Below are 16,103 nucleotides of genomic sequence, written 5' to 3'. Positions count from 1 at the left end.
GCTGCTACCACAAAGAAGCAATACATTGTTATTAGAGCTCTGATAAGGTAATTGGGGCCTTTGCCAACACAAATGATTACCATGCAGACACTGAGGCTGCTTTGTAATAATGACCTTCTATTTTCAGTTCTGACACGCGGCACTCAGACCAAGTGAACAGCTTGTGTAACGTGGCGGGAAGGGAACCTTCTAAAAACAGATACGTGTGTCTTAAGAGTCATTTAAATCAACGTTGATGTTTTAAGGATGTGTCTGAAGCTACTTGACACAAAGAAGATCCATTTGACAGCAACTGTACTTATTCGTACTAGAAATGGGTCTACTGCAACTGCGCTGATGTGAATGTCTCGTCTCATCTACCGTACACCTCAGGTGACTGCTCTGTAGTGAGTCACTCAGGACAGGAGTGCCTTGGTGATAAAACTGACAGTCAGTGTGAACGCGTTTGGGGGTGACAGCTGAACCGGTAGCAGGCAGACAGACAGACAGACAGACAGAGAGCAGACTGACTAGGTTTACAAGGCTGGGCAGGGCTGTGGTGGTGCTGGAGTGAGGGGCGCTCGTCCCGCGGTGCTGACGCTGACCTGTGCGATGGTCTCTGGGTCCAGGGGCTTGCCGCCACCATGTGAGTGGGGCTCCTGGAACACGCCCGTGTACTGTCCCGAGCTCGTGGAGCGCCGGATGGGCGGGCTCTCCATTTTCTTCAGTGACTCATGGCGGCTGATGTTGGTCAGGCTGCCGTGGTTGGCGCGGCGACGGCGCTCTGGGCTGTCCGTGGGCAGCTGACAGTGGTTGCGGCTCCTCAACAGGTCCCGGGGGCTGAAGGAGTGACCCAGCACGGGGGAGCCCATCTCCAGCGTGGGATCCTGTCCCCCGTGGCCCTGCTGGGACGGGTGCACCATGCAGTAGACATCGTTGGGGCGCGCTGGGGGGCGGCGGGAGGGAGGCTCCGTCCTCTTCTTGTGCCTGCTAAAATAGCGGGGTGACAGAGGGAGATTTGTAGAGGTCAGGTCTATGGGCTGTAAATATTCAATAATACTACCCGGATTACTGCTTGTTTAGAACACTCTTTTAAACTGCTGCTAGTGTACAGTGTTATGTATATTATTGCTTTATTTTTGCTATATATATATATATATATATATACACACACACTTTTTTCTTCTTAATTCTCACTAGATAGTTGTAGTGTGCTATGTCACCATTCATAAGGTTATTACACTCATATGTATCTATAGTATTCCATATTTCTACCAAATTGCTGCAAGTTTACGCTGTTATGTATATTACTGCCATACTTGCCATATCTATAATGTTCAATAATACTACCCAGATTGCTGCTAGTTTACAGTGTTATGTATATTATTGCTTTATTTTTTGTCTGGCTATATTTTTGCTTATATATTTGTCTTAATTCTCACTACGTAGTTGTCGGGTGCCATGTTCATTGTGCAGGATGACACTGTGTTGTTCGGTTATGCATTTGACAAATAAACCTTGAAAGTGAAAACATCAGTTAGAGAAAAGCAGTGGTAATGGAGCTCCAGTCATAATCCATGTTTCTACAGGGCTGTGAACAGAAGTTCCAACAGGTTTCTCGGTCTACATAGGCTTTTCAAATTTGCTGTTCAGATGTAAACCAGTCCCAAAGTGCTCCTAGTAGGTACAGAGAGGGCTGGCAGGGCTCCAGGAGTAGCACTGAGAGGCTTCTATCTGCCTCACCACACACACAGATACACACAGACAGACAGACAATTGCATACTGTACTGACAGAAATACATTCTGTTACCACAAGCACAGAGACAGGCAGATAAAAACACAACCAAACATAAACACACACATATACATATATACACTACCGTTCAAAGGTTTGGGGTCACTTATACATTATCCTTGTTTTATATTAAGACATACATGAAATTAGTTTGAATAGGAAATACAGCAAAATGAATAGGAAATACAGTTATTGATAAGGTTAATTCAAATAAGTGTCCTTCAAACTTCAAAGAATCCTCCATTTGCAGCAATGACAGCCTTGCAGATCTTTGGCATTCTAGTTGTTAACTTGAGGTAATCTGAAGAGATTTCACCCCATGGTTCCTGAAGCACCTCCAACAAGTTGGATTGGCTTGATGTGCACTTATGTACCAACAGCTCAACAGGGTTGAGATCCGGTGACTGTGCTGGCCACTCCATTATAGACAGAATACCAGCTGACTGCTTCTTCCATAAACAGTTCTTACATAGTTTGGAGCTGTGCTTTAGGTCATTGTCCGGTTTTAGGAGGAAACTGGCTCCAATCAATTGCTGTCTGTGTGGTATGGCATTGCGTTGCAAAATGAAATTACAGCCTTCCTTCTTCAAGATTTATTTTACCCTGTACAATTCTCCCACTTCACCACCACCACCAAAGCACCCCCAGACCATCACATTGCCTCCACCATGCTTAATAGAGGATGCAAAATAATCCTCCAGCATTTATTCCATTTGGACTGCGTCTCATGAATGTTGTTCTTTGTGATCCAAACACCTCAAAATCAGATCAGTTTATCCATGACACTTTTCTTTCCAATCTTCCTCTGTCCAGTGTCTGTGTTCTTTTGCCCATCCAAATCTCTGCTTAGAAGGCCAGCATCCCAGAGTCGCCTCTTCACTGATGATGTTGAGACTGGTGTTTTGTGTGTACTATTTAATGAAGGTGCCAGGACCTGTGAGGCGTCTGTTTCTCAAACTAGACACTCTAATGGACAGGTGTCGAATCGGTTGCACGAAGGGCTGAGTGTCAGCTAGGTGTTTATTTTCTCTTACCTTGAAGTTGATAGACTAATATGTTCACTAATTAGTTAGGAAGAACCCTCACCTGGTTGTTTAGGTCTGAATTGGACCGCTATTTAGAGAAAGAGAGAAGAAAAAACACAGCATATACTACGCCCTCTGTGGAATTGGTGTGACACCTGTGCTCTAATGTATTTGTCCACTTGCTCAGTTGTGCACCAGAATGTCCCACTCTATCCATTCAGGTTACAGCACTGTTCTGTGAAGGGAGTAGTACACAGCTTGTTCTGTGAAGGGAGTGGTACACAGCGTTGTACAAAATCTTCTGTTTATTGGCAATTTCTCCCATGGAATAGCCTTAATTTCTCAGAACAAGAATAGACTGATGAGTTTCAGAAGATTAGTTTACTGCTCCCTTAATCGGCACAATGGTTTTCAGTGGTGCAAACAATTGCAAAAAGTTTTTTATTATCTTCAATGAACCTTTTAAAATTAAACTGCCATTGGAACACAGGACTGATAGTTGCTGATAATGGGCCTCTGTACACCTATGTAGATATTCCATTGAAAATCTGTCATTTCCAGCTACAACAGTCATTTACTTCATACCCACTGTAGGATACTGTCTACACTGTAGGACTGACAGGGGATGATGTGTTCTGTTCCAGAATGGAGGACTGACTGGGGTTGATGTGTTCTGTTCCAGTACGGAGGACTGTCTGGGGATGAGGTGTTCTGTTCCAGTACGGAGGACTGACAGGGGATGATGTGTTCTGTTCCAGAATGGAGGACTGACTGGGGTTGATGTGTTCTGTTCCAGTACGGAGGACTGACTGGGGATGAAGTGTTCTGTTCCAGTACAGAGGATTGACTGGGGATGATGTGTTCTGTTCCAGTACAGAGGATTGACTGGGGATGATGTGTTCTGTTCCAGAATGGAGGACTGACTGGGGATGATGTGTTCTGTTTCAGTAAGGAGGACTGACAGGGGATGATGTGTTCTGTTTCAGTACGGAGGACTGACAGGGGATGATGTGTTCTGTTCCAGAATGGAGGACTGACTGGGGATTATGTGTTCTGTTTCAGTACGGAGGACTGACTGGGGATGATGTGTTCTGTTCCAGTACGGAGGACTGACTGGGGATGAGGTGTTCTGTTCCAGAATGGAGGACTGACAGGGGATGATGTGTTCTGTTCCAGTACGGAGGACTGACAGGGGATGATGTGTTCTGTTCCAGTACAGAGGACTGACTGGGGATGATGTGTTCTGTTCTAGAATGGAGGACTGACTGGGGATGATGTGTTCTGTTCCAGAATGGAGGACTGACAGGGGATGATTTGTTCTGTTCCAGAATGGAGGACTGACTGGGGATGAAGTGTTCTGTTCCAGTACAGAGGACTGACTGGGGATGATGTGTTCTGTTCCAGTACAGAGGACTGACTGGGGATGATGTGTTCTGTTCCAGTACGGAGGACTGACTGGGGATGAAGTGTTCTGTTCCAGTACAGAGGACTGACTGGGGATGAAGTGTTCTGTTCCAGTACAGAGGACTGACTGGGGATGATGTGTTCTGTTCCAGTACAGAGGATTGACTGGGGATGATGTGTTCTGTTCCAGAATGGAGGACTGACTGGGGATGATGTGTTCTGTTTCAGTAAGGAGGACTGACAGGGGATGATGTGTTCTGTTTCAGTACGGAGGACTGACAGGGGATGATGTGTTCTGTTCCAGAATGGAGGACTGACTGGGGATTATGTGTTCTGTTTCAGTACGGAGGACTGACTGGGGATGATGTGTTCTGTTCCAGTACGGAGGACTGACTGGGGATGAGGTGTTCTGTTCCAGAATGGAGGACTGACAGGGGATGATGTGTTCTGTTCCAGTACGGAGGACTGACAGGGGATGATGTGTTCTGTTCCAGTACAGAGGACTGACTGGGGATGATGTGTTCTGTTCTAGAATGGAGGACTGACTGGGGATGATGTGTTCTGTTCCAGTACAGAGGACTGACTGGGGATGAAGTGTTCTGTTCCAGTACAGAGGACTGACTGGGGATGAAGTGTTCTGTTCCAGTACAGAGGACTGACTGGGGATGATGTGTTCTGTTCCAGTACAGAGGATTGACTGGGGATGATGTGTTCTGTTCCAGAATGGAGGACTGACTGGGGATGATGTGTTCTGTTTCAGTAAGGAGGACTGACAGGGGATGATGTGTTCTGTTCCAGAATGGAGGACTGACTGGGGATTATGTGTTCTGTTTCAGTACGGAGGACTGACTGGGGATGATGTGTTCTGTTCCAGTACGGAGGACTGACTGGGGATGAGGTGTTCTGTTCCAGAATGGAGGACTGACAGGGGATGATGTGTTCTGTTCCAGTACGGAGGACTGACAGGGGATGATGTGTTCTGTTCCAGTACAGAGGACTGACTGGGGATGATGTGTTCTGTTCTAGAATGGAGGACTGACTGGGGATGATGTGTTCTGTTCCAGAATGGAGGACTGACAGGGGATGATTTGTTCTGTTCCAGAATGGAGGACTGACTGGGGATGAAGTGTTCTGTTCCAGTACAGAGGACTGACTGGGGATGATGTGTTCTGTTCCAGTACAGAGGACTGACTGGGGATGATGTGTTCTGTTCCAGTACGGAGGACTGACTGGGGATGAAGTGTTCTGTTCCAGTACAGAGGACTGACTGGGGATGAAGTGTTCTGTTCCAGTACAGAGGACTGACTGGGGATGAAGTGTTCTGTTCCAGTACAGAGGACTGACTGGGGATGAAGTGTTCTGTTCCAGTACAGAGGACTGACTGGGGATGAAGTGTTCTGTTCCAGTACAGAGGACTGACTGGGGATGAAGTGTTCTGTTCCAGAATGGAGGACTGACTGGGGATGATGTGTTCTGTTCCAGAATGGAGGACTGACTGGGGATTATGTGTTCTGTTCCAGTACGGAGGACTGTCTGGTGATGAGGTGTTCTGTTCCAGAATGGAGGACTGACAGGGGATGATGTGTTCTGTTCCAGTACAGAGGACTGACTGGGGATGATGTGTTCTGTTCTAGAATGGAGGACTGACTGGGGATGAGGTGTTCTGTTCCAGAATGAGAGGCCGGTGTTGCTGCAGGGGTAGAGCTGGAGGGGTAAACACATGCAGGGACTCTTCGTGACCAGCAGGGGGAGAAAGATCACCCAACTCTGAGTCTCCTAGGAAGGAAATCAACTGGAACAATGCAACTCAGCCAGTGGGTATATACGTATATGGCATGATTCTAATATATATTTCATACATATATATCATCCCAGCTCAATTAAAATGCCTCAGCAAATTATAGAGCAAATCATATGGTACTGTATGGCTTCAACATTCAGCAACAGAGTAAAATATTTTGACAACTGTTCACTGATAACTGCAATCTTTGAAAATAATAAAAGGCAAATCAGATAATACAATAATGCACTCTGGCTCACTACAATTCTATGCTGTAATTACTGCTGTTGTATAACATAAATGCTTGACAACATACCAGGCACTTCAGGGCTTTTGTCTAGCTAGAGTGCATTGTTGTTGATGGAGAACACTGGGACTAGAAGAGATATCTAAATAAAGCCAAAGATATGAATGATTCAACAGTGCTGAACCCTGTCTGCATAACACTGTAGAGAGAGAGGTGTGTGTGTGTGTGTGTGTTTGTGTGTGTTTGTGTGTGTGTGTGTGTGTGTGTGTGTGTGTGTGTGTGTGTGTGTGGTGGCAAGGGAGGCAGAATGTGGGAATTAAGAGTGGGGCAGGCAGTTGGGAGACAGGTGACGACAATGAAGCACGATTGCGGATCGTGACAGAAGCTCTGTATACGCAGAGGGGAGCACAGAGCTAGGTTACTACAGGAACACTGTGCAGAGCAGAGATGATTCATCAATCATTTCTACAGAAGAGACAAGTGGTGAGCAATTCTTTCAATAAAACAGTATCTAAACTTGTATTTGGGTTGACGCCAGGCTCAGGCTTTCCAAGGTGGCCTACTACCCAACACAAATTAGAATGGAGCAATAGATGAACGAGCGAGAGAAAAAACATTGGCGCTCGTCCAGAAGTCGACATTGTCCGTGCCAATAAGACAGTGGGGTTCATGAACTCACCTGCTAATGTAGGTCTCAGAGATCCTGGGGTCTGTAGGAGAGACCATATCTTTGCCTGAACATTTGTCCTCAGCTCCATGACCACTGCTGGCTTCACTGTCAGCTTTCTGACTAAGTGTGTCAGAGAAGTTATCATCCCTGTGACAGACACACGATAATCAGTCTAAAGTTGACCCAAAATGATCAAACAGTCACAGTTTAAACAAGACGAAGGTATGATACTGATCCTACTTTGCAGTCAAGCATTCCTAACTAGCCTATCCTTGAAGCTCAAGTTGACTCATAGGGCTGCTATTAGCATTCCATTAGCGTTGGTCGGTCCAGAGCTGCCAGGCAGCATGACCAGTGGCAGCAGAATGGGTTATCGCACTGAACTGCCAGCATGACTGAATCGAGCTTGACGCTAGCTGCGCACGCCACAGTTGGTGCCTATTCCTGTGAGGTGGGAGCAATCAGAGCTGCCAGGCAGCCACAGAGTCTGGTAGACTGGGGAAAGTTGGACTAGAGAGGATGTTCAACCATGCAGCCCCAGATATACACACATCTACGGAATAGAATAAAACCGTGTGCGTTGTTGTTTACTACATTTTATTTTTATGAAATAACCAGACATTTTACAATCCTATACACACACACACACACGCACACACACGGCTCCCCTGGTCAATAAAGTCCAGATACCCTCGCTGCCAGACTGAGCTGGTGGAAGGGTGAGCCCCCTCTCAGACGGAACATACCAGAACCATATGCTATGGGACCCCGGAATGTATATTCTCCAGGACATTCCATTAACTAAGAAAACAGCCATCAGCACTGCGGTCTCGTCCGGTGAATTATTCATTCAGGCACACAGACGGGCAGCCGGAAAAGGACGCGCAGCAATAATGGAGGGCGAGGAGAGTTTTCAACTGGCATTTGTCTGACCACGCTAAAAGACGAGTCTCTCTCGTCGTCTTAATCAAGGAGTAGATCCATCCCATTAAGCAGGGATCGTTGGGGGGGGGGGGATTGTCGCCAGGGCAGAGTTAACGACCCAGAGCTGATTCAAATGATCCTCTTCATTAAGCATTGATGCTTTTAATCATGTGTAGTATTTAGGCCAAAATAAGTATGTGCACCCCTTTGGGTCCCAAGGACACAGATTGAGAACCCCTCACTTCCCCACAAAACAGAGGGAGCGCGTGAGAGAGAGTGGCCCCTGCAATGTAGCTGGTGACATTGGTTTAGACATTCAGCTTTTAGCAGGATAATAAACCCAAGCCCCAGGCCACAGCAACATTAAAGTCTTAGGAAGAAAAAAGAGGAGAATGTCCTACAGTGGCCCAGTCATTCCTACAGAACAGTCAGTCCTGCTCCTACTGTAATTCCTGGAGCAAATCTACCAAGAATGGGCCAAAAAGAACTGACACAAATGTGGCAGATACTTACCAAAATGGCTTAAAAGCTGTTAATGCAGCAAAAGGTGTTTCCAGCAAATATACACGTTTACATTTTGAGTACTTATGGAAAACACATTTAACCCTCACAAATATTTTCCAACGCACAGTAAAACCAATGAGTGTCAATGTCATTCAGTGAAACGAGAGTCAATATTGGTCATTGGTCAATGTCTTTGCAAGTCACTGTGTATGTTCATTTAACACGTCACCAGGTGGACTCATATTACCAGTCCCAGACAGAACACGTCCTATCATGCCAGTGTCCCTCAGAGTTTGCATACTCACATGTCCTGCACCACAATGTACTGGTGAGGTACCAGACCGTCAATGCCGTTGTGCCGTCCCTCCCACCAGTCCTCCGACGCCCGCTGGTACAGCAGCAGGGAGGCTCCCTTCTTGAAGGACAACTCGCGGGCCGACCGACCCATGTAGTCAAACTTGGCTATTGCCTCGATGGGCTCACCCTCTGCAAGAGAAATGAAAGGAGTGAGCAATGTGAAATGACTAACAGTACATGGAGGAACCGGTTGTTATTTTACACCACGGCGCTTATGTATTCTGTACCGTATGGCACCATCGTGAACACTCAGTGGTCAGTTTATTGGCACAGCCTCCCCTCTCAGACAGAGTTGGTGACCGGTGTTTGCCATATAGAGCAGGGAGACCGCCGTCAAGGCAACGTCAACATTCTGTTGAATGTTAACATAACCAAAACAAGGTGCCTAAGGACTCCGTGTGGCCTGACTGTCAGTACCAGGTGCTCTGGTCCCAGTCACTCAGAGACGTCCGAAAAAGAAATCCAGTCAGTGGCAGCCTTCCAAGTCCTGTGGGTGAAAACCACTCGCGCAAGCTTCAGGTGTGTGTCACAACCAGACACACGACGGTCCTGTACGACAGCTTTGTGCAGACTGGGGGAGCGTCCAACTCACACTCAGCATGTGATGCACGTCCCAGCCAGTCCTCCTCAAGGACGGGCTGCTGCAGCAGACGACACAACAGGTCGCACGCCTAGCGTACTGAGTGCATGTCTGATTAAGTCTGGCATTACTCATAATTCCATAATGACAAGTCACACAAAGAGCCGGTAAGACAGAAACAGGTCCTGCACATTATGAAAGCGGATGTACAGGTCTCAGTGCAGTAGGACAGCCTGCTGTGTGACCTCTGGACAACAGAGAGTCGGTATCCAAACTACGAGCTGTCACACAGGCCTAGGAAGAGACCTCACTGGATGACCTCACTGGATGTCCTATTGAGGTGGATTAAGATAATCCCATTGGAAACGCTGTCAATTGCCTTTCCATTGTGTCCATATGTTCTGGGCACAGCACCACATCAGTCCATACCAGATGGATTTGATATAACAGTTATGCCTTCATTATACATGCCCTTGTTATGGGCTTGTGTCATAGCAGTCAGTTTGTCACCATGACTCGTTTTCAGCAGCCTGGCGAACCGACAACATCTGAGTCCAGCATATGGGCCTCGATGACCATGGCTTTCATCCAATCACAACACAGCAATGAAACACTAAAAATAGTTATAGTTCACCCCCACACACACCGGCTGCCGTACGCCCGCCTCCCCCACCCTGGGCATCCTATCCCCAGAACCCATTTAATCACAGAGGGGGGTGTTTGGACACTGCCATTCCCTGCTACCTCTCACCAAAGCAAGGCTTCCTCAATGAGAAGAGCTGCACTGGAGTTCTCCACAGAGTAGCACCACAGAGCTGAGACAGCAGGAACCAGAGCTGGTGTGAAAAACCACCATGAAGTTCTTTTCACAGGAACAACACAGTGTGATTCCCTGGTGAGCTTCTTGGTGAGAGGAACAGCAGAGAGGCAGAGAGAGAGAAAGAGAGAGAAACTCTAACTCTCAGTTTCTCACGCTGTCTTTCTGCTGGAGAATGATGAGTAGTGGACTCAATGATTGGAAAGGCAGGAATTTGGTCTGTCTGATTTTATCTGTCTATAGTACAACACCCAAGTTGTTAATAAAGCTGACAGCTCTCAGATCGATACTCTACATCTCTTTCTGTGTGGGTACATTCAATGGATGGACACAAGGAAACCAACATTTATTTACTTTGACCTTTATAAGTAAAGTTCAAAGTTTTGATTAATGAATGGGGCAATGGTACAAAGGGGATGGAAGTGTGATAAATTCCATCCAATTTATTAAGAAACCTTTTAGTGGGAAGCCTGTAAACTACATTGCTATTGTCAGGGATTGGCAAGATGCTAATTTTTACAATGCTATAGTTGGCAGCATGGGGGAACCAGAAACCATTTATGGATTTAGGGCACATTTAGACTGTCAGTTTCAGTTTCAAGGTTTATTTGTCAATGAGCGAGAAGAAAACGATGGAATGATCTCAGTTTGCATAATTATTTCCATAACGTTTGAATTTACACCACGATGTACTGTCTGTAACTTTCAAGCAGATTGTATAGAAAAAAATATTTGTAACATTAACTGAAACTTTCCCTGCAGATGTCTTCTGGTAATTTATTCTAGTAGTACAGTATAGAAAAAATGTATTCACACAAAGGCCCCATTAAGTGAAACGAATGCACCGATTTCTCCTGATTGCTTTCTTGCTCAAACCGCCAGTAGAACCAAACCCCGTTTCCGACGACTTACATTACAGCCAATTTTGATCCATGATGTAAGCTCCAGGACAGAAAATTATGCATAATTTTACAGGCCCCAAAGCTTAAATGTAACTTTCATTAGGCTAGACACGTAAAGTGGCTTTGGAAAGTATTCAGACCCCTTCCCTTTCTCCACATTTTGATGGGTGGTAGACTTCATTTATAGTTGATTAAAAATGTGTTTCTATACATAATAATGAAAAAAAGAAATATTTTCTTTTTTAAATGTCTGTCGATTTGGGAAACATTTTAAATATCTAATGTGCATAAGGATTTCAGAGCCTTTGCCATGACACTCTAAACGGAGCTCCTACGGTCTTTCACACATATTGATGTAAGGTCACAGAGCAAAAACTCAGAGCAAAAACCAAGCCATGAAACACAAGGAACTCTCCTTAGACCTGAGATTGTGTTCTTCATAGATCTGGAAAAGGTTATAAAAAAAGGACAAACAAACAAATTCCCAGGACACAGTGGGCTCCATCACTGAGAAATGGAAGAAGATTCTTCTTAGAGCAGGCCACTTGGCCAAACAAAGTAATTAGTCCTTTATGGTAGTGTCTACGCTTAAAGGGGAATAATGAAGAATAGCAAACGTCTAAGTTTGTACATTGCTTGATGTAATTGTTGGACTGTCTCTCTACACAGACTAAGCCAGGTCAAGCTAACGCGAGGGCAGCGTTATTTCATTATTTCATGTTGTTCGCTCCCCACTAATGCAATTTGACAGAACTCTGATCTGTGAAATTGTTATCTACGTGAAAGAGCAATATTCTGTCACAGCAGAAATACAACATTGCCTTGAGGAACCCCAAATCATTGTGCTACATACCATATACATTTTGTGATAAATGTCAGTCGCAGGTTTTAACGCTGACCTTTTCAAACATCTCCTCCATGGACAGCTTGCGGGCATACCTCAGACCGAGGGCGGTCTTTTAGCACCACAACAACAAGCACACAGCTAAAACAGCAGTTCGTTTTTTTTAAAACAGCGCCAAAATAACTTTGTTTATTGCTCAGTGAATGTCCGTAAGTGCCATAGCCCATGCTCGGACTTGAACCCCACTGAAGATCACAGTTCACTCAACTTCATGTAGTTTGCTTGAAACCCCAAGCATAAAAGGCAACTTGATAGCAATGTGACAGTCATTTTGGAGAAATAGAAACAAAGAAATTGTCTAAAAGACGGAGCACATCAATGCAAACGCAAATTGAATTGCACCATGTAAGATGCCAACGTGTGGATCAAACGGTAGTGTTTTGTACAAAGGCTGTACTTAGCCATTGGTAAGTTATCATTTTAAAACGGGAAGGGCTGTTATCGCTAGTTAGATTTATGAGATTAATTTGCAATGCGCATGTAGATTTGACTGAAGATATCTCCAAATCTTTTTAACGTACTGAGATTACGGAGACTCAGACTGAAGTGAATGGGGAGGAAAGGAGGCGCTGGACTCTACAAGTCAGAGGATCTGATACAACAGCAGTGAAAAGCAGGACGCCATTCCACCCCGACAGAGAAGTCACACAAGTCACATGCTCAGTGTCCATGTTCTTGCATGCCAACACAGAGCATCACCTTGGAGGGAGATATATGGCTAGAATCTGCAGCATGAGCGGCAGGAAACTGCAGCCTGGAAGGGCCCAATGAGTCCCCTCTTTCTCCCTCTCCTCACAAGGGAAAATGCTGTTGGGCTTAGGGGACAAAATTAAGGTCTGGAGTTAGGGGTCAGATTATAGTTTGGGATTTGGGGGTAAGGACATTTTTTTTGTAAACAGATTTATTTTTTATGGAAATTTTTTCGGGCCTGACAAAGATAATATGCAGAGAGGCAGTTAATTGGACACAAAAGAGATGGAAAAACCATAAGCTGGCAGACACTAGTGACCAGTCAAATCAATGTAGCTGTACGTCCCAACATACAGTTACGGTACCAAGGTTTAACATGAACCCTGCAATGACATGGGTGTGCCGGCTAATTCACCTTTGATTCTATAGTGTTTCACCAGCAGTGGGGACATCAATGTATTGACAGTCTAAAAACAGGCTCACTATGAATCATTGGGACAGTGAAATTACATGATGCTGTCACACAGGAACATGTCTTTACCAACCAGGAACATGGTACAGGAGCTGACAAACTGCTATGTCTGGGTGATGATTAGACACAAATTCAACTTTCTCCCAGCCCGCCCCCCACCCCCACGTGATGTTAATCATATGATGCATGTGTGTCAGCTGCTTAATATGAAACATACAATTCTGTTGTTGATGCCCGGTCTGTAAATCTAGCCTCTACAAGTTGGTAATCAATGGTAATCAATGGGCTGTAGCACACACAGGGTGCCCTGAATCACAGCCAGCATGTCCATATGAACTCACTAGACCAACATGTGTGATTAACTTGTCTGGTTCTCCCCCCCCCCCACTCCGTTGTTCTTGAGAAAAGAGGGCACCACAAATGTAGGGTAAAAGAGGAGAGGAAGGAAAGCAGGGAGAAGAATGAGAGGAAGGAGGACAGGAGGGAGTAGCGGCTTACTGGCTAGTTGCAAACGGGCTGATACAACGAGAGCTTACAATGACAATGAAGCCCTGATAGCAGCTAACAGACCTCATACGGCGCAACTGTAGTTTGATTTTGTAAGAAATGGGGGGGTAAAGAAAACTCAATAACAATAACAATAACACTGTTAATCAGAGGCAGAGCCTAACTATTTTCAAGCACTCACGACAATACGGTTATGAATGGGATTGCACACAGGAAATTACAATACAATATGGGTCAGACATTCCACACAATTCCACAGGGAGACAATATTTAGAAGAAAACCATGGTAGCCTGAGTTAGGTTAATTTGGTTCATAAGGCTTCCTTGTTCTTAATTAATTGGTTTGCAATGGACAGCTGCCAAGCATGTTTTTACCATTTTAGAATGGAAAACCGTGATGTAGCCTATATGCTTGAGTTGTCTGCGCTATCTGGTATCTCAGGGCATTAGTCTGAATAAAAATTTAAAGTTGCACAGTGAACAATAGGTTTGTTATTTCTTATTCCGGTAGTCCTTTCCGTCTGCCCCCCAATTCAGCGTGGAACGAACAAGGCCCAACTGTCTCCATCATTTACAATGAACATGTGGATAAATATCTCGGCCAGCAAGACTATAATGACAGCTGATGTCCTACATTTCCATCCTGGAGCATTTAGCCTAAATACATGATGAATGATGACAGGAAAAATGAGAAAGGATGTCTAAAAACACCAGATCTAAACATGAAGGAAATGGGATTTTTGCCCAGGCTACTAATGTATGTGTTTATTATTACCATAGAAACGGGACTGGAGAAGCCCACTAGTTAACTGAAAGGGTTGGGCTTCCCACTCATCTTCCCTCCAAACAACCTCAACATTATTTTCTAACGTAATTCTACAAAATCTTAGTAATGTTTTCCTGGGAAACAACCGGTCTCTGGCCTAATCAGGCCATGTGACCCCCCCAGTGGACAGCTGAGGGGATGTCAGTGAGTTTGATTTGGACCAGACCAACCCAATCACTCCCCCCTCGTCTGAGACCGGCTCCAACAGACCAGATGGACAAGCAGACACTAGAATTCTCAATCGGCCATGTATTTGGTCTGAGATGTATATAGTTCCCTGGCTGAGATGGTCTGAGATGTACAGTGGATATAAAAATTCTACACACCCCTGTTAAAATGTCAGGTTCTTGTGATGTAAAAGAATGAGACAAAGATAAATCATGTCAGAACATTTTCCACCTTTAATGTGACCTGTAACATGAACAATTCAATTGAAAAACAAACTGGTGGAAAAATTTAAAACTCACAATAACCTGGTTGTATAAGTGTGCACACCCTTAAACTAATACTTTGTTGAAGCACCTTTTGTTTTTATTACAGCACTCAGTCTTTATGGATAGGAGTCTATTAGCATGGCACATCTTGACATGGCAATATTTGCCCACTCTTCTTTGCAAAAGCGCTCCAAATCTGTCAGATTGTGAGGAAATCTCCTGTGCACAGCCCTCTTAAGATCACCCCACAGATGTTCACTGGAATTCAGGTCTGGGCTCTGGGTGGGCCATTCCAAAATGTTAATCTTCTTCTGGTGAAGCCATGCTTTTTTGTATTTGGATATGTGCTTTGGGTCATTGTTGTGCTGAAAGGTGAACTTCATCTTCAGCTTTCTAAAGGATGCCTGAAGGTTTTGTGCCAAAATTGCCTGGTATTTGGAACTGTTCATAATTCCCTCCACCCTGACTAAGGCCCCGTTTCCAGCTGAAGAAAAAGCCCCAAAGCCTGATGCTGCCTCCACCATGCTTCACTGGGGGTATGGTTTTCTTTGGGTGATGTGCAGTGTTGTTTTTGCACCAAACATACCTTTTGGAATTATGGCCAAAAAGTTCAACCTTGGTTTACATCAGATCATAACATTTCCCCACATGTTTTTGGGGGACTTGATGTTTTTTTTTGCAAACCTCAGCCGGGCTTGGATGTTTTTCTTTGTGAACAAAAAGGCTTCCATCTTGCCACCCTACCCCATAGCCCGTTCATATGAAGAATACGGGAGATTGTTGTCACATGTAGCACATAGCCAGTACTTGCCAGAAATTCCGGCAGTTCCTTTAATGTTGCTGTAGGCCTCTTGGAAGCCTCCCTGACCAGTTAATTTCTCGTCTTTTCATCAATTTTGGAGGGACGTCCAGTTCTTGGTAATGTCTCTGTTGTGCCATATTTTCTCCACTTGATGATGACTGTCTTCACTGTGTTCCATGGTATATCTAATGCTTTGGAAATTCTTTTATACCCTTCTCCTGACTGATATCTTTCAACAATGAAATCCCTCTGATGCTTTGGAAGTTCTCTGCGGACCATGGCTTTGCTCTGAGAAGCAACTATGAAAATGTCAGGAAAATCCTACTAGAACTTTATTTGTGATTAATCAGAGTCACTTTAAATGATGGCAGGTGTGTAATTACTTGTATTTCACATGAGTTTGAATGTGATTGGTTAATTCTGAACACAGCCACATCCCCAGTTATAAGAGGATGTGCACACTTATGCAACCAGGTTATTGTA

General features: G+C 44.9%; 1 protein-coding gene across 6 annotated transcripts in view; it reads right to left on the bottom strand.

Moving 5' to 3' along the window:
- srgap1a (SLIT-ROBO Rho GTPase activating protein 1a) overlaps positions 1-16,103 on the bottom strand; it is a 115,943-nt gene that overhangs the window by 3,608 nt on the left and 96,232 nt on the right. For 2 of the 6 annotated variants that reach the window (XM_010883340.4, XM_010883342.3), the window contains exons 19-21: positions 8,635-8,815; positions 6,911-7,048; positions 585-966 (exon numbers count right to left, since the gene is read on the bottom strand). In XM_010883340.4, coding sequence (XP_010881642.1) covers positions 585-966; positions 6,911-7,048; positions 8,635-8,815 — 701 coding nt within the window. Of the gene's footprint in view, positions 1-510; positions 970-6,910; positions 7,049-8,634; positions 8,816-16,103 lie in introns of all 6 variants that reach the window. The other 4 variants (XM_010883339.4, XM_010883341.3, XM_020056799.2 and 1 more) reach the window with 3 other exon arrangements.

Source organism: Esox lucius, chromosome 19 (genome assembly GCF_011004845.1).
Source record: "Esox lucius isolate fEsoLuc1 chromosome 19, fEsoLuc1.pri, whole genome shotgun sequence".
NCBI lineage: Eukaryota > Metazoa > Chordata > Actinopteri > Esociformes > Esocidae > Esox > Esox lucius.
This window is presented reverse-complemented; position numbering and strand designations above follow the sequence as displayed.